This window comes from Chrysemys picta, chromosome 1, assembly GCF_011386835.1.
Source record: "Chrysemys picta bellii isolate R12L10 chromosome 1, ASM1138683v2, whole genome shotgun sequence".
Classification (NCBI taxonomy): Eukaryota; Metazoa; Chordata; order Testudines; family Emydidae; genus Chrysemys; species Chrysemys picta.
In genome coordinates, this window is record NC_088791.1 from 114,404,398 (window position 1) to 114,430,292 (window position 25,895).

The 25,895-nt window shown below is 41.9% G+C and overlaps 2 protein-coding genes across 3 annotated transcripts; both read left to right on the top strand.

Moving 5' to 3' along the window:
• The first annotated feature begins 435 nt into the window (after nt 1–435).
• Nucleotides 436–5,875, top strand: LOC122173613 (perilipin-3-like). Its single transcript, XM_065567293.1, has 8 exons — nt 436–513; nt 1,154–1,233; nt 1,607–1,802; nt 2,942–3,024; nt 3,342–3,594; nt 4,042–4,238; nt 4,468–4,590; nt 5,221–5,875. The coding sequence occupies exons 2-8, from the start codon at nt 1,171–1,173 to the stop codon at nt 5,626–5,628; spliced, it is 1,323 nt and encodes a 440-aa protein (XP_065423365.1). The 5' UTR covers nt 436–513; nt 1,154–1,170; the 3' UTR covers nt 5,629–5,875.
• A 10,197-nt stretch (nt 5,876–16,072) lies between these two features.
• On the top strand, nt 16,073–21,453 carry LOC135975645 (perilipin-3-like). Of its 2 annotated transcripts, none has more exons than XM_065567344.1 (8): nt 16,073–16,140; nt 16,797–16,876; nt 17,250–17,445; nt 18,596–18,678; nt 18,988–19,240; nt 19,686–19,882; nt 20,110–20,232; nt 20,972–21,453. In XM_065567344.1, exons 2-8 carry the CDS (start codon nt 16,814–16,816, stop codon nt 21,200–21,202), a joined length of 1,146 nt encoding a protein of 381 aa, XP_065423416.1. In that variant the 5' UTR covers nt 16,073–16,140; nt 16,797–16,813; the 3' UTR covers nt 21,203–21,453. The 2 variants fall into 2 exon arrangements, with proteins under 2 accessions (XP_065423416.1, XP_065423410.1); XM_065567338.1 differs by having other exon boundaries at nt 16,074–16,140; nt 20,867–21,453.
• The last annotated feature ends 4,442 nt before the right edge of the window (nt 21,454–25,895 follow it).

The window sequence follows — 25,895 nt, forward strand, 5'->3', positions numbered from 1 at the left end:
AGGAACATTGCTATCTGCAACCTTACCACCAGAGATGGTCTATATTTGGCTGATTTTTTATTTGTTTGAGGGGTTTTTTTTAGATTTTTTTTAACACAATGAAAAGTTCTGTTTCAATTTTTTACCCTTTTTTAAAAAAACTTTTCTCTCCCATTTCCCATTGGAAAGGGCAATGACAATTAATGATTTTTTAAGTCACACAGGTGTTTTTGAAAATGTTACCCATCCTAACTAGCAACTGTTTCTAGGCAGGCTGTGGACTCAAAGTGAGTTCAGCTGGGTGACAGCAAAGACCCAGTGGTATCACATTTGGGGAATAATTAACTCCCAGTCTTTTCAGTCCCCAAAGGATTTGCATTCTCCTATTGGTTAGCAAAGCCTTCTTTTCACTGATTCCCTGAACTGTCAGTCCTGAGTATTTCACTCCCTCCCCTCACAATTACATCACCGGGGATGTATAAAATCTGACCAGTGGGTGAGTGGAGTAAAGCAGTGTTTGGAGTACTGAGAAAGGTTAGTGGGTTGGTTTGGGGCTGGCACTTAAAAGAGTGGGACTTGGTGGTGAGGCTTTTTAGTCTTTTTTTTCATTGTTTATACAATTTCTTGGTCAGGGCTTTGCAGTTATGCTACTAAGAAATGTTTGGATGTGTAAATGTCTGTATTAAGAAGCTGTGGGTAGGACAGGATTGGGGAAGCTGAGTTTGGGGAACTTAATGCTCAGTGGCCTTAAGTCTCTTAGCTGGTGAGATAGGATCACATTCTTAACTTTTTTTCCCTGTAGTTAGAACTATTAAATGGCTTTTATTAGTAATGACACCTACTGTCTCTAATGGACTCTCCCCAAAAAACAAAAAAAAGAGAAGGTTTTCAACCACTCTGTGCCATGAGAAGGAAACCTCCTACTTCCTTTTTCATTAGCTGTAGTAGAACTGAAATATTTCTTTTTCTTTTAAAAGAAAAAAAAAAAGGAAAAAGCAGTGACCATGTATTTAGCTCACTATTGCTCTAAATATTCCTTGTTAATCTGATGAGGGCCATGCCATTTCTTCTACTCCAAAGAGAGAGTAGAACACCACTCTTGTCTTTAGGGTGCTGTAACTTTTCCTTAGAAACTTAACTTGTACCTTCAGGCCTGTCGTCTTGTCCTTTTCAGGTATATCTGATTATACCATGGCTTCTAATGGAAAAGAGACAACGATGGCATCTCCAGAGCATGGAGAGGAAGAGCAACAGGTAGGGGCTCCCTCTTAAGCATTGCTGGTTCAACATGTGAATACAAAAGATGGCTGGCTGTGATCTGGTAGCAGGCTTCACATATGCACACCTCAATGTCTAGAGATTTGTGCAGTTGCTCTTCCAGATGCTGCAAAATAGCTTAGTTTATAATATTTAAAAATGCTTCTTGCTTTAGTTCACCTTGTGACCCAGTACTCTAACTTCAGAAGCAGCTGTTGGGCCTCTTAGCTCGTCAGATTTTTGACCATTAAACAATCCTTTGATTAGGGGCTAACCCATCCAAGGGTATAACCACTTGAAAAAGTAATGGTTGAGCTCCAGTACAGAATATTGCCTTCCTGACTCACTGTTCTGTCCCTTGCCTCACTAGAATGTCTTGAGGAGGGTGGCTAGTCTACCTTTAGTCAACTCTGCCTATGATCTGGCTGCCACTGCCTATGCTTCCACCAAGGAGAGCCATCCCTATGTGAGGTCCATCTGTGACATGGCAGAGAAGGGAGTGACGTCCATAACCAGTGTTGCAGTTAGCAGTGCACAGCCAGTTGTAACTAAACTTGAACCTGAGGGTGAGTAAAGCATATATGCAGACCTTTCTGTTAGTATGGTACGATTTCTCAACAGTAGGATCTTGACACCCTGTCAGGAAGCTTCCATCTCTAAAACTCAGGTCCATGAAGATCAGTATGCCTTCAGTACTGGAGGAGAAGCTGGCAGTGGGGGTGGTGTGACTATATAGGAATAATACAGTAGCCCATGCATGTAAACTAACATCTGCTAGAGGCTAACAAAGGGCTTTGTTTACACTAATTGCTATTGCTGAACCTGCACCCTCCTTGACTGTAGCCAGGAAGTGAGATCAGTGCTAAGCTCCCTCCATTTAAGGAGCAACACCCTTATAAAGGTACCGAATTGCAAACTGAGATCTCCTCATTCTGCAACTAGAGAGGCTCAGAATCTAGTCTGTCACCACCAGAAGTTGGTCCAACAGAAGATTACCTCACCCACCTTGTCTAACCTCTGGACCAACATGGCTACAACAACACTGCAAATGGATTACAACTGTTAAACTTGTTTTAACATCCGGCAATAGCTCACCGGCAATAGCAAGTCCTTAACTTGCTTCCTTTATGAGAACAGTTAGTTGGACTTATCGCAGCCAAGACATTGCGAAAACTTCTTGGTGCCTTCCAGAGGGATGTTAAACATTTGATCAAAAAGCTTCAGAGCTGTAAGACTATGGAGTGAGAGCATTGCACTTTATTCAGAACATAAAAACCTCTCACTTGGAGAGGGAGCCTGGAAAGTAATGCCTAAAATGCTTGGGCAAGAGACAATTCTGCCGTCAGTATAGATGCCAGTTATAACAATCTTGATTGGGTAACTGAATTATGATGCATGGGAGGAAACCTGGAACTATGAACTATTGAAGGGGACACTATTTTTCATGGAAAATGTTCACCAAAGAAAGTTCATAACTTGGGGGAGAGGGAGGGAACCACCTTGCATGGGGAAGGAAGGGGGAAATAAAATCCTCCTGAAGGTCTTGAATCAGTGTAATTGTAAATGTGCAGCACCTACAACCCAGAACTATTGCTGCCTGAACATATTGGAGAACCGAAGATCTCATTACAGTTCTGAGCCAGGTTCTGTACATATGGCAGTAGCAACATTGACCAATTAAGAAACATAACTGTTTTTTCTATAGTGACGACAGCAGAGGAGTGTGCTTCTGAAGTACCTGACAAAGTGGAGGATAATCTACCAATCCCTCAACAGACTGCTGATGAGGTAACTTTCACCACCCTCTCCCTAGACAAAATGACAACCCCATGTGTTTATGAAAGGGGTGCCAATAATGAGATGCTTCCTCCAGCAGAGGAACACTCCATCCTAAAAGTGGTCAAGAGGCAGGAGCTAGTGGGTAAACATAACTCTGGTCTGGTGCTTAACAGCAAGATGCAGTTCTCCCCCCCCCCCCCCTGAAGATTTATGACCTATGGGGCAGAGCAGGTGGTAATCCCCCTCCCCAACCTCAATCTCTGGGTCAAGGGGGTATTATCACCCTGAATTACTGTACAATGTCTTGCTTGATCGCTCTTCTCTAGGTTACATCTGAAGCACAGGAGCTAGCATCTTCCAGACTGACAGATGTCAAGGAGACCATGATCAGAATGGTAGATATGACCAAAGAGGCTGTGCAGGACAGTATGAAGACCACCAGATCAGTGGTAACTGACAGCATGAGCACAGTTGTGGAATCAAGAATGGGCCAATTGGCCATAAGTGGAATGGAAGCAGTGCTGGAGAAATCTGAAGAGCTCTTGGATCACTATCTTCCCATGACAGATGAGGAACTAGGTCAGAACACATGAATGACAGGTCTATTATCTCTAAAAGTTTAGGGTAATCCTCCCTTTGGGCCGAACTTCTCTCTAGGCTTCTCAGTCTTATGTCGCCAAATGCAGGCTCATCCTACAGCCTTTTCATATCTTAACCCTCAGTCTCTGCTTTTAGTTGGTGGGCATGTAAAAATGACTTGAGCAACAAGTGGGGACAGGGTGGTACTAGAAGGAATAATAGGCATGACTCTTCATTAGTCAGTTTCACTATCAAAGTAGGCTGTGTGGTGCATGGGTTTTTGTTGTGCTTTTGTTTTAAGGCTGAAGTTACCTCTGGTACTTGATCGGTGCTAAGCCAAATGCTTGTTACAAGGGAGCTTAAGATTTAGCAGATCAGTATGACTTGTACTCCTTTAGCAATCTCTCAATCTGAGAGGGTGAACAACCTGAGCTTTCTTCCCTCTAGCTGAACTTGCTGAATCTGTGGAAGGGGCTGAAGTGTCTTCAGCAACACCACAAGAGCGTCGGAGTTACTTCGTGCGGTTAGGTTCCCTGTCAACCAAACTTCGCCAACGTGCCTACCGCTATTCCTTAAACAAGATGAGACATACCAGTCAGAGCATCAGAGAGGCTCTTTCCCAGCTTCATCAAACCATGGGACTGGTAGGAACTCCACTATCTCTTAAAACTGATGCCCTTCAGGGCAGGGAACACCTGCAATTCTACCTGTATAGAATGAGGCTTAGACCTCATTCATAGTTGTGTTATGTAAATAGACGCTTCTACTCTTGATGCATTGAGCATACCACTCTGTGGGGTGAAGGCATGTCATAAACCATGGAACTAGAATAACTGATGTGCAAATGTCTCAATATGCTTATGCCACTTCTAGATTGAATACCTTAAGCAAGGTGTTACTCTTCAAGAAGTCCAGGAGAAGTTCCATCACATATGGGTGAGCTGGAATAGAAAGCAGACAAAAGGCAGTGAGATCAAAGATCTGGCAAAACCAGAGGTATGTACATTTCGGGGTGGGGGGCCAGCTCTGATCTGAGAGGTTAGCCATTATTCTGAGACTTGCCGGGTGGCTTATCTTTGGATAAGTAGCTGATAAATTCAGGTGATCTTGGTTTTATTACAAAAAGTTGTCCCCTTTGAGCCTAATAAATAGGTGGCTTCCTTGCTGTGACATCACTTTAGGGATGTCTAAGCACCAGCAAGGTCTGCCCAAGAAGCATAGTCTCTTTAAAAAGAGAAATCTTAAACCTTCGGGACCACCTGCAAACTGATTGCAGATCATGGGTTTGCAACCAGTGACACCCCTGTTAACTGACTTGGCTTAGCTCTGTTTTGACCTAGCTTACATGGCTTATTGCCTCTGTTAGCCTCCATTGTCACAAGTTGCTTCTCATAGGGAAGGCGCAACTTGTTTGCTTTATATTTCTCCTGAAAGAGTGCATGGCACACCCATTGCCGACCTTGTTGGTGCCAATGGTCTTTCCATCAGACCTCCTTGATGACTGCCATTAGTACCTTGCAGCATAACTTGCCACCTTGCAACATCACCTGAGGTGGTGGTGGCAGCAGCAAGTTTGATCCTTATTGTGTTTTGAACATTAGGATTAAACGTCTGTTTCTCCAACAGATGGAGTCTGAGACTTTGGCTATGTCCCGCAGCATTATCCAGCAGCTGCAGGATGCCTGCCAGATGCTAGTATCCAGCATTCAAGGTCTCCCCACCAACTTTCAGGATAAGGTGCAACAGGTGTATCACAACATGGAAGAGCTTCATGCTTCCTTCTCCACTGCCCATTCCTTCCAGGATCTCTCCAGCAGCCTCCTAACCCAGAGCCAGGAGATGGTGACCAAGGCCCAGGAATATGTAGATGAGCTGATGGCATACATGATGGCAAATACTCCTCTGTCTTGGGTTGTGGGACCCTTCACCCCATCAGGCGAGGTGTCTGCAGATTCCATTGAACCACACAACCAAGAAAATGAGGCTGAGGAAGCTGAAGTCCTCATAGCATCCAAGGCTAAGGAGGACCTGTGACCTAGAAACATGAAACTTCACTTCTAAGGAAGAAGGCAAATTGATTCTGTCTTCCTTCTGACTTCATGTGTACTAGCCTCCTTCTGCAGGAAAGACACCAATGGCTGGTACTAGTAAGCATTGTGCCTAGATCTCTACTAATGTCTAGAGGTGGTGTGTGACTGCCATAAAGTAGGTCACTTCTCTGCTCCAGTACTACTTGTTTGTGTTTAATATCCCTGTCTTCAAAATAAAATGTCGCTGCATTTGAATGAAGGTCTAACCTGTTCTTTCTAAGAGGTGATTTCCAGTTCTATAGTAAAAATCTGCCTGCGATTAGTCATGCTAGATGTAGCCTTGTTTCTCAGTAGTGGCAACCACTGGCATTAGTGTGTAGACACTTAGAAGCCTGGGACGCTTCCCCTATTATACCATAGAACCAAATCTAGAGCCTTAATTTCTAAGTACTTCTTGAGCAACTACTCACACCTGTAAACAAGCTCTAGTTTCTGGTTTAAACTTAGAACAGAAATGAGTTACCTTTGTTGCTGTCATATGGCTGTGGTAGAATTGTACTTGGGATTTCAGGTAGCAACTTCTGAAAAGCAAACATTGTAGTTACTTTGATTCCTACCCCCAGTCTAGCCCAGGTTGGCTAGACACTACCTGGGTTGCTCAGTCCTGGGGCAGGAGCCAGGAGAAAATGAGGCAAAGGAATCCCAGGTGCATATCATAAAACAGGGCTGGCCCTAGAGGGGCTCCAGGGCACAAATATCACAGCCTATGAAATATTGGTTCTTGTGGGGAATGGGCCAGTGTGTAGATAGAATCTCAAACATCAAGAATATTCCTTGGTGTTTGTATGAAGGTTGCATAAATCCACACTTCACAGCTGGAACTGTAAAAGGCTATACATGCAATTTTAGCCCTCATGTGCAGTGGGCCTTCTAAATCCACATCATAGGGTGACAAGTATCATGGGTAGCAGTGTTTTGGGGTTTTTTGTGGATACAGACTGAGGCATCTTTTAGCACCTTAAAGATGACCAGGTTTATTTAGGCATACACTTGTGGCTAGAGAACCCACTTCTTCAGATGCATCTGAAATGGGTTCTTTGCTCACAGAAGCTTATGCCTAAATAAATCTTGGTCTTTAAGGTGCTACCAGACTCCTCATTGTTCTTGTTATCAAAGGGTGAGGAATTCAGCTTTTTCCACAGCCTCCTATCTACCTGTCAGCTGGGAAAGATTTCAATCACTGCTATGAAATACCTAGCAAACCACACTTTAACATAATACAGATTAAAATAAGAGCTTTTGAATTTCAATTGAAGGTGGTATAGTGCCCATACCCTGGGAAAGCCAAAAGATTGGGGCCCTTGTGCTTAAAGGTGTTTAGGCATTACTTGACTCAGTGTTGCAGGACCTCCCTGAGACAACTTTCATTTACAAATGATATAGGCACTAAATGCTGAAGTCACTTTTTGAAAATGAGATTTACGTTGCTACCACATGGGTCTTGCCGAACAATGTTTTTTTTCACCTTAGTGCAGAGCAGCCCAGTTTTATTTGTAAAGTTCTTTAATCTAAAACCCAGGCCAAGCTTGAGGGCGCCATGATAGGTAGTAAATGACAATGTCTTAGGTTATTCCCAGCCCTGTTATTCCCGTGAGTCATTTCTATGCTTTGTGCCTCTACAAAAGGGCCCCATGATAGCACTTGTAAAATGGGGATAATTGTTCTCTGTAATCATGCAGTATTTAGAAATCTGGTCATATTCAGTAACTAGCACAAAGGGGCCCAGTTGCAGCAGGGTAGCACATGGAGGCCCCCAACTGCAACTATTACTGCTGTGAATGTGCACAAGTGCTTGAGTACAGCTACATTGTGCAAACTTTAAATCAATGGGAGAGAAGCTGTTCCATATACATTTTCCTAAGCTACTCTTTCTACAGAGGGGAAAACTGATCCAGTGGTTCTGGAATACCTATGTTCTATAAAAGCCACCAATAATGCCTTGCCTACAGTAGAAAGGGAAATGCGGCTTATTCCAGTAAAACTTTGTTGCCAGTATCATTATGACTTTAGCAAATAAGTAGGGCTGACAATTAATTGCAGTTAACTCACACAACAACTCTAACAGTGCAATTAAGCAGTTTTTTAAACAATAGAATACAAATTCAATATTTTTGGATGTTTTTCTATATTTTCAAATTGATTTCTATTACAACACCATACAATGTGTACAGTGCTCATTTTATATACATGTTTCTTATAAATACTTGCACTGTAAAAGTGATAAAAAAATAGTTTTTTTCCATTCACCTCCTACAAGTACTGTAGTACAATGTGCAAATGTAGACTTTTTTGGGGTTACATAACTGCTCTTAAACAAAACAATGTAAAACTTTAGAGCCTTCAAGTCCACTCATCCTACTTCTTATTCTGCCAGTTGGTAAGACAGACAAGTTTGTTTACATTTACAGGAGATGCTGCTGCCTGCTTCTTATTTACAATGTCACCTGAAAGTGAGAACAGGTGTTTGCATAGCACTTTTGTAGCTGGTGTTGCAAAGTATTTATGTTCCAGATACGCTAAACATTCATCTGCCCCTTCATGCTTTGGCCACCATTCCACAGGACATGCTTTCATGTTGATGATGCTTGTTTAAAAAATATTAAATTTGTGATAGAACTCCTTGGGGGAGAACTGTTTTACCCACATTTTGCCATATATTTCATGTTCTAGCAGTCTCAGATGATGACCCAGCACGTTTGTTTTAAGAACACTTTCACTGCAGATTTGACAAAATGCAAAGGTACCAATGTGAGATTTCTTAAAAATAGCTACAGCACTTGACCCAAGGATTAAGAATCAGAAGTGCTTTCCAAAATCTGAGAGGGACGAGGTGTGGTGCATGCTTTCAGAAATCTTAAAAGAGCAACACTCAGATGTGGAAACTACAGAACCCAAACCACCAAAAAGGAAAATCAACCTTCTGCTGGTGGCATCTGACGCAGATGATGAAAAGGAACATGCGTCCATCCACTCTTCTTTGGATAGTTATTGAGCAGAACCCGTCATCAGCATGGAAGCATGTCCTATGGAACTGTGGTTGAAGATGAAGGGACATATGAATTTTTAGCACATCTGGAACATAAATAGCTTGCAATGCCAGCTACAATAGTGCTGTGCAAATGCCCACTCTCGTTTTTAGGTGACATAAAAAAGAAGCAGCCAGCATTATCTCCTGCAAATTGTATCCAAGTTTGTTTGTCTGAGCGATTGGCTGAAGTAGGACTGAGCGGACTTGTGGGACAAAGTTTTACATTTGTTTTATTTTCAATGCAGTTATTTTTATACATAATTCTACATTTGTAAGTTCAACTGTGATGACAGAGATTGCATTATAAAACTTGTATGAGATGAATTGAAAAATACTATTTATTTTGTTTTACCGTGCAAATATTTGTAATAAAAAATATAAAGTGAGTACTATACACTTTGTATTCTCTGTTGTAATTGAAATCAATATTTTTGAAAATGTAGAAAACATCCAAAAATATTTAAATTGTATTCCATTATTGTTTAACAATACAATTGCAATAAATTTTTTTAATCACACGATTAATCGTGATTCATTTTTTTAATCGCTTGATAGCCCTGGAAATAAGCTATATTTGCAAAGGGCTTTTCTCCACAGTATATCTGCATCTATACAGGGTGCTTTTGCTGGTATAGCATTCCTATCTCTCAATCATGCCAGCAAAAGGCAGACTAGACAAGATATTTACTAACCTTGCAGAATTCCTTATGTATGCATAAACTACCTTTAATAACTCCTTAACTATTATCCCAAGACACCTACCTCTCTCTTTCCTGAAAAGTTACCAGTTCTTCCCCCAACCTTCCGTGAGAGAAGAAAGGAGAATAAAAATAACTAGAAAAAGGTTGAGTTTAGGTTGGACCCATGTAACCTAATGCATACTAGTTAAGTGATCTAAACTCAGCTATTTTCCTAGTGCAGACGCAGGGCAACATCTCTAACATATTAGCTGGTCAATTTCTAGACTAGGCTCCTGAATCTATATTAAGAAAAAAAGGTTGGCTTTAGCTACCATGGTGTAGCTAAGTCTGAAGTAAATTCAAAACTTTCCCTAGTAAGGCAAACCCTACAGAGTGTTTCACAGTTTCAGCCTAGATGTTTGGGAATTATGATAAACCAAATCAAAAAGTTTAGTTACTAAATTAGTCACACTAGATTAGAAATGGTCTAGACTAAGACTAAAAATAGTTATAACTAAAAACAACGGAGGAGTCCTTGTGCCGCCTTAGAGACTAACAAATTTATTTGGGTATAAGCTTTCGTGGGCCAGAACCTACTTCATCAGCTGCATGGAGTGGAAAATACAGGAGCAGGTATAAATACATGAAAGAATGGGAGTTGCTTTCTCAAGTGTAAGGTCAGACTAATAAGACCCCAGGCATCCTGTGAAGTGAGACTTGGCCACAGCTGCGATGACATATGTTAAGCTGTTATGTAAGATTTGTTTTCCTGAAGATTGCTCAGTAAAATGCACACATCTGGGAGAGCAAGATCCCAAGCCATAAAACTATCACTGGTGCTGAGTGTGTTTACATCCTGGAGCACAGGCTGTCACTTGGAGGGTGTTAATGCTTCATGGATAGGGGAAATATAAGTGTGTGGTCAGTGGTTTTGTTCCGTACCAAAGGGTAAATGGTAGTAAATGGGGAGGAGATACTTTAAGAACCACTGACCTTTCTAGAAAAGCACCGGCTCATTTCAGAGGAAAAGTGGTTACACACGCGGGATCTGGGTTTAATTCCCAGCTCTGCCACAAATTCCTGTAGGGCCTCAGACTAGTCATTTCAGTTCTTTGTGCTTCTGTTTCCCATTTGTAAAATAGGTATAATCTTTTCTTCCACCCATTGTCTGTTTAGATTATAAATTCTTAGGGGAAGAGACCGTCTTCTGCTTCTGCTTCTGCCTAGCACAACAAGACCTGAGTCAGTTGGGGACTTCAGGCGCTGTCATAATACAAATAACAGCAATAGTAGTTTGCCCAATTTCTCATTAAAACAATTCTATCATTAGATTGGTGGCAAACAGTGGTAATAGTAGTGCTGTTGCAAAAGGGCCAGCCTTTTAAAGGTATTGAGGCACCTAAAGATGCAGATAGGGATCTAGTGAGATTTTCAAAATGCAAGGTGCCCAATGGGAATTATGTGCCTAGAAACTTTTTGAAAATCCCACCAGGTGCCGATTTACCTTTCTGTGTTCCTAAATACTATTGAAAATCTGCCCGTTAGTATCTCAGGTGCAGGTAGAACATGTGCTGCAAAGGTTTTCTAAAAGCTCTGCTCTAGGAATTATAGTGGGGACAGGGCCGGCTCTACCATTTTTGCTGCCCCAAGCAAAAAAAAAAAAAAATTAAAAAAAAGCTTCCCGAACTGCCGAAGCAAAATAAATAAATAAAAAGGCCGCTCGGTTTGCCGCCCCAAGAATGGATGGAATGCCGCCCATAAGCGTTCGCCGCCCCAGGTACTTGCTTCCTCCGTTATACAGGAGGTCAGACTAGATGACCACAGTGGGCCTTTCTGGCCTTATAATCTATGAATCTATGAGTCAGGCTTTCAAATGAAGATTTGGGGAAGCTGTGTTCCATTCTGACATTATTGCCTTTCACTCGGCAGCATAACCTTATTCTCTTGTTTCTTCCGGTTAAACCTACAGCTTTTGCAGAAAGGCATGGAATGGCTTCTGCTCAGCAGCAGCAAGGTTACGACAGTTGCTGGGTGCGTTTGGGCTCCATGATGACCAAATTCCAGCAATGTGCTTTCCAGCATTCCCAGAGCAAGGTGAGGGATGCCGGCCAAAGCATCTGGGAGGCTCTTCAAACTAGTTCCCTGGTAGGAACCAAGTTCTTTCCCCTTCATCCTTATCCCAGAGATGTTCTGAGCAGGACCACAATATAACTAATCTTCTTCTTTGAGTGGCCTCTGCATATTCCCACTCTTGAGATCTACCCAGTGCTTAATTTGTAATGAAAGCGGTGCTGGGGCTCAAGCAGTTAAGTGCTGGTGATCAAGAATTTTTTTACTTTCATAACTGATACGGCAAGCCCAGAAGTGCCGAGGTTATGAGCTGCCAAGCCTAAAGGTGCCGGGGCTCAGCCCTGGCAAGCCCTGACGCAAATTAAGCACTGAATGTACCTGTGGCACAGCCAGGATCAGTGGAACCTTCCAATGCCATTGGAACATACCTTACACCCTCTTCTTGTCACTCCAAATGTTTGCGGATCAGAGCAATAAAAGTGGTGTGGAGCACGAACTGTCACAGTTCCTTCCAGCCACGGTGGCAGACGGAACGGGAACCTCACCTGGTCCATGGACCCAGTTTTGTCAGAATATATCATCCAGTGCCTTCTTCATTAGGATTAGTGTTAGTTAGCGCCTTTAGTTAGACAGTTTTTACTTATCTTTTTCAGGTTTGGCAGCTTCATTGTTGTTCTTTGTCCCAGTAGGTTTTTTTTCTTTAGCAATCCAGTCTTTATGAGAGTCAAAGCTTGCAAGACTTCTTATTTATCTAGGCCCATTCCAGACCGTATATAGCAGTGATACTCAGACGGAAGCTCGCGAGCCGCAAGTGTCTCTTTAATGTGTCTCCTGTGGCTCTTTGCAGCACGGGATATTAAAACACTGTGATTTAATTATTAACCAATCTAAGTGATTTACCAATCAGGATGCTTTTCCTATGATATTAACCAATTAAGTTATCAACTTGCACTAAGTTATTAACTGATTTACTGCGTGAGTAATATATATATAAAACTAAATGTAATATAGTACTATCGTAAATGAAACAATGAATTCACACTACTGGGTAATGTTGATCTCTAATGTGGCTCCTGGACCACTGAACGCTGAGTATCACTGGTATATAGTTTCAACAGAAGCTCCTCAATGGTCAGGGGGAACCATACCAAACAGGGCTGGATTGGCATGGAAAACATCAAAGAGAGCGGGAACAATGGTTCTGTATTGGGGAACAGTTTTAGGATCAAACAATAGTGTAGTTGTAGACGTCTCCCATTTCAAGAGGTATTTCTGAAACTTGTTCCTTCACAGTATTAATTTGCTTCTTGCAGTTGCTGAAATATTGCATCATTGCCTTGATTCATACAATTACCCAACCCCTGAAGACCATCTACCTGATCCTACTGGTTATTATTGAACTCTTTCCCGTCAACTTTCAGGACAAGATGCAACAGGTTTCCCATACCACAGAAGTGCTCCATGCTTCAGTCTCCACTCTTGATTCCTTCCAAGATCTGTCAAAGCACCCAAAACCTCCATGAAATGAAAAACTGAAAAAAAAAAATGATTTAGGGTCAAATGAATTGTTTTGTTTGGCTTGAAACACATTTGTTCATTTATTCCATTTAGATGAGGAAAAATTGAAAAATAAAATCCGTTTTGATTTGATCTGATTGTTTTTAACTTTATTTTTTGTGCAGCCCCTGAAATGAAAAATTCATTATTTGCTCAGTCCTAGTCCGCACGCAAATATTTTAATGTTGCATGACAATGTCAAGTGGGAAAGGTGGCAGCTAAGGGGAAGGATGTCAGAATCTCAATCTAGTTGCCCATTTGGGATAGACATTTAGAAGGGAAGGTGATAGTGTAACGCTGACAAACCCCAGTCACCAGGATTGAACTGGGGACCTCTGGAGCTTAGTGCAGGAGCCTCTAGCGCATGAGCTAAAAGCAACTGCCTCTTAGCGAAGGCTCTAGAGCAGACTCCTTAATTGCTCTCTCTTTAAGTGGTCTCGGTGCCACTCGATGGGACAGAACACCACACCCAGAAGATGTGTGGGTTACAAAAGCACTAACATAAAAAGACTACAAGGGTGGGAATTAAGATGGATTCAGCACTGGTTAGGGTATCAAAATTAAAGAATCTCAGTTGCTTCTGGAATTATCCATGACTCTTTTGCTGCCCCAACTAACTGCACCAGAACCTGACACCTCTTCAAAAATATCACAAGGAATGCCATGAAGTGGTTTGTGCCACAAGGCTGTACTGTACAGTGAGCAAGAAGGAATCCAATGGGAAATGGTATTTTCATGCAATCATGCTCATTTTACAAATGTTTACAATTTCCTTGATATTTATCAGTATTGAAGGCATATAAACTGTCAATGGAGAGGAGAGGCCTTTTTCTTAAGTATTACAAAATGCAGCCAGAAAGCACATTTGAGAAATGCAGCTTCATATGTTTAGAATGAACAGTAAAATACTTCCAAATTCAGTTACTTGGAAAACGTTGTGCCTTGCGAGTTACATGATAAAGCGGCCTCATTCTGGGAGAACCCCAAAACAGTCAGGGTGCATCAGAGGTCCCGTCCAGACTTACATTTCTGTGTTTCTTGCATTATCTGGAGTGGCTGGTCTTCAAGTGCTAATGGAGCTAAGCTCTATCAATATAATGTGACAACAGATTATGGAAAAAACCTTGAAAACATGATAAGAGCAAAAACGGATGCACAAGCATTTGCCTGCCTCTGCAGAGAGCCTGACACAGGAGCTCAGAAAGGTGTGAACTGCCCCATTCATCAAAGTGGGGTAACTCCAATGCAAAGTGATGGTGATATACATGTCTAGATTTTTCACTATTTCACTGCTGATCAAAGTAAGCAAAAAAAGAGAGGGAGGATTGCAGATCTGCATAATCTACCTGGGGTGGGATCTCATTTTCATGGTGAGAGTGGATGTCATTAGGGAACTATTCACACTCCCATGGCCAACATCTGACCGTTGGGGCTAAAAGACCAGATGCCACCAATCCCACAGAGCCCAGCTAGTCGAAGTCCTGGGAAGGTGGGTGGGCGCACAGCAAGAACAGCAAGGGCCAAGAGGGGGGTAAAGAGTTACCTCCCTTGGTATGGATGCTGCTTCTCCCTCTGCAGAAGGCTGGGGGCAGACACAGGCAGACATCACTTTCAGGGGAGGAATAGCTCAGTGGTTTGAGCATTAGCCTGCTTAAACCCGGGGTTGTAAATTCAATCCTTGAGGGGGGTCATTTAGGGATCTGGGCCAAAAATCTGTTTGGGGATTAGTCCTGCTTTGAGCAGGGGGTTGGACTAGATGACCTCAAGAGGATCCTTCCAATCCTGGTATTCTATGATCACTGTCTCAGTTCTATTCAATGGATAATCTCAAGCTTTTCTTGCAGCCATGTGGAGTAGAAACATTTATTTTTAAATAACAGCTGAGACTGACATAATCACATGACTCGGTTCCAGGCATGTGGCTATCGTGCCTCCATCTTAATCTGGTCATATCTAGTGGTGTAGCTGAAACTTACAGAGAGGGACCCAAGCCCCAAGGGGAACCCAGCAGAGCATGTGTGCTCATGTTTTGTACACCTGCACAATCTGCTAAAGTAGCATCTCATATAGGCAGAGCTTGGATTGTGGGCAGGACTTGGGACAGTACCACCACTTCTTTTCCAATTCAATCCAATTCCAATTCAAACTCTGAGGGAGAACAATGAAGGGGGTGACAGAAGAATAAACACACTTTTCTCCCACCCGTCCCTGAAACAGAAAGTGGCACACTTTTCCTTTTTTCTGAAAGGGGGATGAAGGTGGAGAAGGGCAAGTTCTTCCAGTTACCCTACCTAACTCTTGTTCCCCAACAAAATGCTTCACTATCTATCTAAGGTATTTATATAGCCCTGATTGCCAGAGTATCTGAGCACCTCACAAAACTTCTATGAAGCATGGAAGCCATATTATCCCCACTGTACAGAGGGGAAATTGAGGCACCGAGAGGCTAAGTGACTTGCACAAGGTCACACAGGAAGTCTGTGGTAGAGCCTAAAATTGAACCCAGTTCAAATCCTAGGCTAGTATGGTAATCACTGGAAAAAACTACCTGTCTTCAATATGCCACTCCTTGTTCCAGTGTGCCAGTTTTTACTTTGAAACTATGGGCAACATGCAGGTGAAGCAGGAACATTGCTATCTGCAACCTTACCACCAGAGATGGTCTATATTTGGCTGATTTTTTATTTGTTTGAGGGTTTTTTTTTAGATTTTTTTTAACACAATGAAAAGTTCTGTTTCAATTTTTTACCCTTTTTAAAAAAACTTTTCTCTCCCATTTCCCATTGGAAAGGGCAATGACAATTAATGATTTTTTAAGTCACACAGGTGTTTTTGAAAATGTTACCCATCCTAACTAGCAACTGTTTCTAGGCAGGCTGTGGACTCAAAGTGAGTTCAGCTGGGTGACAGCAAAGACCCAGTGGTATCACATTTGGGGAATAATTAACTCCCAGTATTTTCAGCTAACCAATAGGAGAATGCAAATCCTTCTTTTCACTGATTCCCTGAACTGTCAGTCCTGAGTATTTCACTCCCTCCCCTCACAATTACATCACCGGGGATGTATAAAATCTGACCAGTGGGTGAGTGGAGTAAAACAGTGTTTGGAGTACTGAGAAAGGTTAGTGGGTTGGTTTGGGGCTCGTACTTAAAAGAGTGGGACTTGGTGGTGAGGCTTTTTAGTCTTTTTTTTCATTGTTTATACAATTTCTTGGTCAGGGCTTTGCAGTTATGCTACTAAGAAATGTTTGGATGTGTAAATGTCTGTATTAAGAAGCTGTGGGTAGGACAGGATTGGGGAAGCTGAGTCTGGGGAACTTAATGCTCACTGGCCTTAAGTCTCTTAGCTGGTGAGATAGGATCACATTCTTAACTTTTTTTCCCTGTAGTTAGAACTATTAAATGGCCTTTATTAGTAATGACACCTACTGTCTCTAATGGACTCTCCCCAAAAAACAAAAAAAAATGAAGGTTTTCAACTACTCTGTGTCAGGAGAAGGAAACCTCCTACTTCCTTTTTCATTAGCTGTAGTAGAACTGAAATATTTCTTTTTCTTTTAAAAGAAAGAAAAAAAAAAAAAAAAAAAAAAAGGAAAAAGCAGTGACCATGTATTTAGCTCACTATTGCTCTAAATATTCCTTGTTAATCTGATGAGGGCCATGCCATTTCTTCTACTCCAAAGAGAGAGTAGAACACCACTCTTGTCTTTAGGGTACTGTAACTTTTCCTTAGAAACTTAACTTGTAACTTCAGGCCTGTCGTCTTGTCCTTTTCAGGTATATCTGATTATACCATGGCTTCTAATGGAAAAGAGACAACTATGGCATCTCCAGACCATGGAGAAGAAGAGCAACAGGTAATTGCTCCCTCTTAAGCATTGCTGGTTCAACATGTGAATACAAAAGATGGCTGGCTGTGATCTGGTAGCAGGCTTCACATATGCACACCTCAATGTCTAGAGATTTGTGCAGTTGCTCTTCCAGATGCTGCAAAATAGCTTAGTTTATAATATTTAAAAATGCTTCTTGCTTTAGTTCACCTTGTGACCCAGTACTCTAACTTCAGAAGCAGCTGTTGGGCCTCTTAGCTTGTCAGATTTTTGACCAATAAACAATCCTTTGATTGGGGGCTAACCCATCCAAGGGTATAACCACTTGAAAAAGTAATGGTTGAGCTCCAGTACAGAATATTGCCTTCCTGACTCACTGTTCTGTCCCCTGCCCCACTAGAATGTCTTGAGGAGGGTGGCTAGTCTACCTTTAGTCAACTCTGCCTATGATCTGGCTGCCACTGCCTACGCTTCCACCAAGGAGAGCCATCCCTATGTGAGGTCCATCTGTGACATGGCAGAGAAGGGAGTGACTTCCATAACCAGTGTTGCAGTTAGCAGTGCACAGCCAGTTGTAACTAAACTTGAACCTGAGGGTGAGTAAAGCATATATGCAGACCTTTCTGTTAGTATGGTACGATTACTCAACAGTAGGATCTTGACACCCTGTCAGGAAGCTTCCGTTTCTAAAACTCAGGTCCATGAAGATCAGTATGCCTTCAGTACTGGAGGAGAAGCTGGCAGTGGGGGTGGTGTGACTATATAGGAATAATACAATAGCCCATGCATGTAAACTAACATCTGCTAGAGGCTAACAAAGGGCTTTGTTGACACTAATTGCTATTGCTGAACCTGCACCCTCCTTGACTGTAGCCAGGAAGTGAGATCAGTGCTAAGCTCCCTCCATTTAAGGAGCAACACCCTTATAAAGGTACCGAATTGCAAACTGAGATCTCCTCATTCTGCAACTAGAGAGGCTCAGAATCTAGTCTGTCACCACCAGAAGTTGGTCCAACAGAAGATTACCTCACCCACCTTGTCTAATCTCTGGACCAACATGGCTACAACAACACTGCAAACGGATTACAACTGTTAAACTTGTCTTAACATCCGGCAATAGCTCACCGGCAATAGCAAGTCCTTAACTTGCTTCCTTTATGAGAACAGTTAGTTGGACTTATTGCAGCCAAGACATTGCGAAAACTTCTTGGTGCCTTCCAGAGGGATGTTAAACATTTGATCAAAAAGCTTCAGATCTGTAAGACTATGGAGTGAGATCATTGCACATAAAAACCTCTCACTTGGAGAGGGAGCCTGGAAAGTAATGCCTAGAATGCTTGGGCAAGAGACAATTCTGCCGTCAGTATAGATAGGAGGAGAAAGTATTCAGATGCCAGTTATAACAATCTTAATTGGGTAACTGTATTATGATGCATGGGAGGAAACCTGGAACTATGAACTATTGAAGGGGACACTATTTTTCATGGAAAATGTTCACCAAAGAAAGTTCATAACTTGGGGGAGAGGGAGTGAACCACCTTGCATGGGGAAGGAAGGGGGAAATAAAATCCTCCTGACAGTCTTGAATCAGTGTAATTGTAAATGTGCAGCACCTACAACCCAGAACTATTGCTGCGTGAACATATTGGAGAACCGAAGATTTCATTACAGATGTGAGCCAGGTTCTGTACATATGGCAGTAGCAACATTGACCTATTAAGAAATTAAACTCTGGTTTTTCTATAGTGACGACAGCAGAGGAGTGTGCTTCTGAAGTACCTGACAAAGTGGAGGATAATCTACCAATCCCTCAACAGACTGCTGATGAGGTAACTTTCACCACCCTCTCCCTAGACAAAATGACAATGCTATGTGTTTATGAAAGGGGTGCCAATAATGAGAGGCTTCCTCCAGCAGAGGAACACTCCATCCTAAAAGTGGTCAAGAGGCAGGAGCTAGTGGTTAAACATAACTCTGGTCTGGTGCTTAGCAGCAAGATGCAGTTCTCCCCCCTGAAGATTTATGACCTATGGAGCAGAGCACGTGGTAATCCCCCTCCCCAACCTCAATCTCTGGGTCAATGGGGTATTATCACCCTGAATTACTGTACAATGTCTTGCTTGATCGCTCTTCTCTAGGTTACATCTGAAGCACAGGAGTTGGCATCTTCCAGACTGACAGATGTCAAGGAGACCATGATCAGAATGGTAGATATGACCAAAGAGGCTGTGCAGGACAGTATGAAGACCACCAGATCAGTGGTAACTGACAGCATGAGCACAGTTGTGGAATCAAGAATGGGCCAATTGGCCATAAGTGGAATGGAAGCAGTGCTGGAGAAATCTGAAGAGCTCTTGGATCACTATCTTCCCATGACAGATGAGGAACTAGGTCAGAACACGTGAATGACAGGTCTATTATCTAAAAGTTTAGGGTAATCCTCCCATTGGGCCGAACTTCTCTCTAGGCTTCTCAGTCTTATGTCACCAAATGCAGGCTCATCTTACAGCCTTTTCATATCTTAACCCTCAGTCTCTGCTTTTAGTTGGTGGGCATGTAAAAATGACTTGAGCAACAAGTGGGGACAGGGTGGTACTAGAATAAATGATGGGCATGACTCTTCATTAGTCAGTTTCCCTATCAAAGTAGGCTGTGTGGTGCATGGGTTTTTGTTGTGCTTTTGTTTTAAGGCTGAAGTTACCTCTGGTACTTGATAGGTGCTAAGCCAAATGCTTGTTACAAGGGAGCTTAAGATTTAGCAGATCAGTATGACTTGTACTCCTTTACCAATCTCTCAATCTGAGAGGGTGAACAACCTGAGCTTTCTTCCCTCTAGCTGAACTTGCTGAATCTGTGGAAGGGGCTGAAGTGTCTTCAGCAACACCACAAGAGCGTCGGAGTTACTTCGTGCGGTTAGGTTCCCTGTCAACCAAACTTCGCCAACGTGCCTACCGCTATTCCTTAAACAAGATGAGAGATACCAGTCAAAGCATCAGAGAGGCTCTTTCCCAGCTTCATCAAACCATGGGACTGGTAGGAACTCCACTATCTCTTAAAACTGATGCCCTTCAGGGCAGGGAACACCTCCAATTCTACCTGTATAGAATGAGGCTTAGACCTCATTCATAGTTGTTATGTAAATAGACGCTTCTACTCTTGATGCATTGAGCATACCACTCTGTGGGGTGAAGGCATGTCATAAACCATGGAACTAGAATAACTGATGTGCAAATGTCTCAATATACTTAATCCACTTCTAGATTGAATACCTTAAGCAAGGTGTTACTCTTCAAGAAGTCCAGGAGAAGTTCCATCACATATGGGTGAGCTGGAATAGAAAGCAGACAAAAGGCAGTGAGATCAAAGATCTGGCAAAACCAGAGGTATGTACATTTCGGGGTGGGGGGCCAGCTCTGATCTGAGAGGTTAGCCATTATTCTGAGCCTTGCAGGGTGGCTTATCTTTGGATAAGTAGCTGATAAATTCAGGTGATCTTGGTTTATTACAAAAAGTTGTCCCCTTTGAGCCTAATAAATAGGTGGCTTCCTTGCTGTGACATCACTTTAGGGATGTCTAAGCACCAGCAAGGTCTGCCCAAGAAGCATAGTCTCTTTAAAAAGAGAAATCTAAACCTTCGGGACAGCCTGCAAACTGATTGCAGATCATGGGTTTGCAACCAGTGACACCCCTGTTAACTGACTTGGCTTAGCTCTGTTTTGACCTAGCTTACATGGCTTATTGCCTCTGGTGTTAGCCTCCATTGTCACAAGTTGCTTCTCATAGGGAAGGCGCAACTTGTTTGCTTTATATTTCTCCTGAAAGAGTGCATGGCACACCCATTGCAGACCTTGTTGGTGCCAATGGTCTTTCCATCAGACCTCCTTGATGCCTACCATTAGTACCTTGCAGCATAACTTGTCACTTTGCAACATCACCTGAGGTGGTGGTGGCAGCAGCAAGTTTGATGATCCTTATTGTGTTTTGAACATTAGGATTAAACATCTGTTTCTCCAACAGATGGAGTCTGAGACTTTGGCTATGTCCCGCAGCATTATCCAGCAGCTGCAGGATGCCTGCCAGATGCTAGTATCCAGCATTCAAGGTCTCCCCACCAACTTTCAGGATCTCTCCAGCAGCCTCCTAACCCAGAGCCAGGAGATGGTGACCAAGGCCCAGGAATATGTAGATGAGCTGATGGCATACATGATGGCAAATACTCCTCTGTCTTGGGTTGTGGGACCCTTCACCCCATCAGGCAAGGTGTCTGCCGATTCCATTGAACCACACAACCAAGAAAACGAGGCTGAGGAAGCTAAAGTCCTCACAGCATCCAAGGCTAAGGAGGACCTGTGACCTAGAAACATGAAACTTCACTTCTAAGGAAGAAGGCAAATTGATTCTGTCTTCCTTCTGACTTCATGTGTACTAGCCTCCTTCTGCAGGAAAGACACCAATGGCTGGTACTAGTAAGCATTCTGCCAAGATCTCTACTAATGTCTAGAGGTGGTGTGTGACTGCCATAATGTAGGTCACTTCTCTGCTCCAATACTACTTGTTTGTGTTTAATATCCCTGTCTTCAAAATAAAATGTCACTGCATTTGAATGAAGGTCTAACCTGTTCTTTCTAAGAGGTGATTACCAGTTCTACAGTAAAAATCTGTGCCTGCAATTAGTCATGCTAGATGTAGCCTTGTTTCTCAGTAGTGGCAACCACTGGCATTCGTGTGTAGACACTTAGAAGCCTGGGACGCTTCCCCTACTATACCATAGAACCAAATCTAGAGCCTTAATTTCTAAGTTGTTCTTGAGCAACTACTCACACCTGTAAACAAGCTCTAGTTTCTGGTTTAAACTTAGAACAGAAATGAGTTACCTTTGTTGCTGTCATATGGCTGTGGTAGAATTGTACTTGGGATTTCAGGTAGCAACTTCTGAAAAGCAAACATTGTAGTTACTTTGATTCCTACCCCCAGTCTAGCCCAGGTTGGCTAGACACTACCTGGGTTGCTCAGTCCTGGGGCAGGAGCCAGGAGAAAATGAGGCAAAGGAATCCCAGGTGCATATCATAAAACAGGGCTGGCCCTAGAGGGGCTCCAGGGCACAAATATCACAGCCTATGAAATATTGGTTCTTGTGGGGAATGGGCCAGTGTGTAGATAGAATCTCAAACATCAAGAATATTCCTTGGTGTTTGTATGAAGGCTGCATAAATCCACACTTCACAGCTGGAACTGTAAAAGGCTATACATGCAATTTTAGCCCTCATGTGCAGTGGGCCCTCTAAATCCACATCATAGAGTGACAAGTATCATGGGTAGCAGTGTTTTGGGGTTTTTTGTGGATACAGACTGAGGCGTCTTTTAGCACCTTAAAGATGACCAGGTTTATTTAGGCATACACTTGTGGCTAGAGAACCCACTTCTTCAGATGCATCTGAAATGGGTTCTTTGCTCACAGAAGCTTATCCCTAAATAGATCTTGGTCTTTAAGGTGCTACCAGACTCCTCATTGTTCTTGTTATCAAAGGGTGAGGAATTCAGCTTTTTCCACAGCCTCCTATCTACCTGTCAGCTGGGAAAGATTTCAATCACTGCTATGAAATACCTAGCAAACCACACTTTAACATAATACAGATTAAAATAAGAGCTTTGGAATTTCAATTGAAGGTGGTATAGTGCCCATACCCTGGGAAAGCCAAAAGATTGGGGCCCTTGTGCTTAAAGGTGTTTAGGCATTGCTTGACTCAGTGTTGCAGGACCTCCCTGAGACAACTTTCATTTACAAATGATATAGGCACTAAATGCTGAAGTCACTTTTTGAAAATGAGATTTACGTTGCTACCACATGGGTCTTGCCAAACAATGTTTAAACACTCTATAGTGCAGAGCAGCCCAGTTTTATTTGTAAAGTTCTTTAATCTAAAACCCAGGCCAAGCTTGAGGGCGCTATGATAGGTAGTAAATGACCATGTCTTTGGTTATTCCCAGCCCTGTTATTCCCGTGAGTCATTTCTATGCTTTGTGCCTCTATAAAAGGGCCCCATGATAGCACTTGTAAAATGGGGATAATTGTTCTCTGTAATCATGCAGTATTTAGAAATCTGGTCATATTCAGTAACTAGCACAAAGGGACCCAGTTGCAGCAGGGTAGCACATGGAGGCCCCCAACTGCAACTATTACTGCTGTGAATGTGCACAAGTGCTTGAGTACAGCTACATTGTGCAAACTTTAAATCAATGGGAGAGAAGCTGTTCCATATACATTTTCCTAAACTACTCTTTCTACAGAGGGGAAAACTGATCCAGTGGTTCTGGAATACCTACATTCTATAAAAGCCACCAGGAATGCCTTGCCTACAGTAGAAAGGGAAATGCAGCTTATTCCAGTAAAACTTTGTTGCCAGTATCATTATGACTTTAGCAAATAAGTAGGGCTGACAATTAATTGCAGTTAACTCACACAACAACTCTAACAGTGCAATTAAGCAGTTTTTTAAACAATAGAATACAAATTCAATATTTTTGGATGTTTTTCTATATTTTCAAATTGATTTCTATTACAACACAATACAATGTGTACAGTGCTCATTTTATATACATGTTTCTTATAAATACTTGCACTGTAAAAGTGATAAAAAATAGTATTTTTCCATTCACCTCCTACAAGTACTGTAGTTCAATCTCCTTATCAGGAAAGTACAATGTGCAAATGTAGACTTTTTTGGGGTTACATAACTGCTCTCAAACAAAACAATGTAAAACTTTAGAGCCTACAAGTCCACTCATCCTACTTCTTATTCTGCCAGTTGGTAAGACAGACAAGTTTGTTTACATTTACAGGAGATGCTGCTGCCTGCTTCTTATTTACAATGTCACCTGAAAGTGAGAAGAGGTGTTTGCATAGCACTTTTGTAGCTGGTGTTGCAAAGTATTTATGTTCCAGATACGCTAAACATTCATCTGCCCCTTCATGCTTTGGCCACCATTCCACAGGACATGCTTTCATGTTGATGATGCTTGTTTAAAAAATATTAAATTTGTGATAGAACTCCTTGGGGGAGAACTGTTTTACCCACATTTTGCCATATATTTCATGTTCTAGCAGTCTCAGATGATGACCCAGCACGTTTGTTTTAAGAACACTTTCACTGCAGATTTGACAAAATGCAAAGAAGGTACCAATGTGAGATTTCTTAAAAATAGCTACAGCACTTGACCCAAGGATTAAGAATCAGAAGTGCTTTCCAAAATCTGAGAGGGACGAGGTGTGGTGCATGCTTTCAGAAATCTTAAAAGAGCAACACTCAGATGTGGAAACTACAGAACCCAAACCACCAAAAAGGAAAATCAACCTTCTGCTGGTGGCATCTGACTCGGATGATGAAAAGGAACATGCGTCCGTCCACTCTTCTTTGGATAGTTATTGAGCAGAACCCGTCATCAGCATGGAAGCATGTCCTATGGAACTGTGGTTGAAGATGAAGGGACATATGAATTTTTAGCACATCTGGAACATAAATAGCTTGCAATGCCAGCTACAATAGTGCCGTGCAAATGCCCACTCTCGTTTTTAGGTGACATAAAAAAGAAGCAGCCAGCATTATCTCCTGCAAATTGTATCCAAGTTTGTTTGTCTGAGCGATTGGCTGAAGTAGGACTGAGCGGACTTGTGGGACAAAGTTTTACATTTGTTTTATTTTCAATGCAGTTATTTTTATACATAATTCTACATTTGTAAGTTCAACTGTGATGACAGAGATTGCATTATAAAACTTGTATGAGATGAATTGAAAAATACTATTTATTTTGTTTTACCGTGCAAATATTTGTAATAAAAAATATAAAGTGAGTACTATACACTTTGTATTCTCTGTTGTAATTGAAATCAATATTTTTGAAAATGTAGAAAACATCCAAAAATATTTAAATTGTATTCCATTATTGTTTAACAATACAATTGCAATAAATTTTTTTAATCACACGATTAATCGGGATTCATTTTTTTAATCGCTTGATAGCCCTGGAAATAAGCTATATTTGCAAAGGGCTTTTCTCCACAGTATATCTGCATCTATACAGGGTGCTTTTGCTGGTATAGCATTCCTAACTCTCAATCATGCCAGCAAAAGGCAGACTAGACAAGATATTTACTAACCTTGCAGAATTCCTTATGTATGCATAAACTACCTTTAATAACTCTTTAACTATTATCCCAAGACACCTACCTCTCTCTTTCCTGAAAAGTTACCAGTTCTTCCCCCAACCTTCCGTGAGAGAAGAAAGGAGAATAAAAATAACTAGAAAAAGGTTGAGTTTAGGTTGGACCCATGTAACCTAATGCATACTAGTTAAGTGATCTAAACTCAGCTATTTTCCTAGTGCAGACGCAGGGCAACATCTCTAACATATTAGCTGGTCAATTTCTAGACTAGGCTCCTGAATCTATATTAAGAAAAAAAGGTTGGCTTTAGCTACCATGGTGTAGCTAAGTCTGAAGTAAATTCAAAACTTTCCCTAGTAAGGCAAACCCTACAGAGTGTTTCACAGTTTCAGCCTAGATGTTTGGGAATTATGATAAACCAAATCAAAAAGGTTAGTTACTAAATTAGTCACACTAGATTAGAAATGGTCTAGACTAATAACTATTTTTAGTCTAACTAAAAACAACGGAGGAGTCCTTGTGCCGCCTTAGAGACTAACAAATTTATTTGGGTATAAGCTTTCGTGGGCCAGAACCTACTTCATGAGCTGCATGGAGTGGAAAATACAGGAGCAGGTATAAATACATGAAAGGATGGGAGTTGCTTTCTCAAGTGTAAGGTCAGACTAATAAGACCCCAGGCATCCTGTGAAGTGAGACTTGGCCACAGTTGCGATGACATATGTTAAGCTGTTATGTAAGATTTGTTTTCCTGAAGATTGCTCAGTAAAATGCACACATCTGGGAGAGCAAGATCCCAAGCCATAAAACTATGACTGGCGCTTACATCCTGGAGCACAGGCTGTCACTTGGAGGGTGTTAATGCTTCATGGATAGGGGAAATAT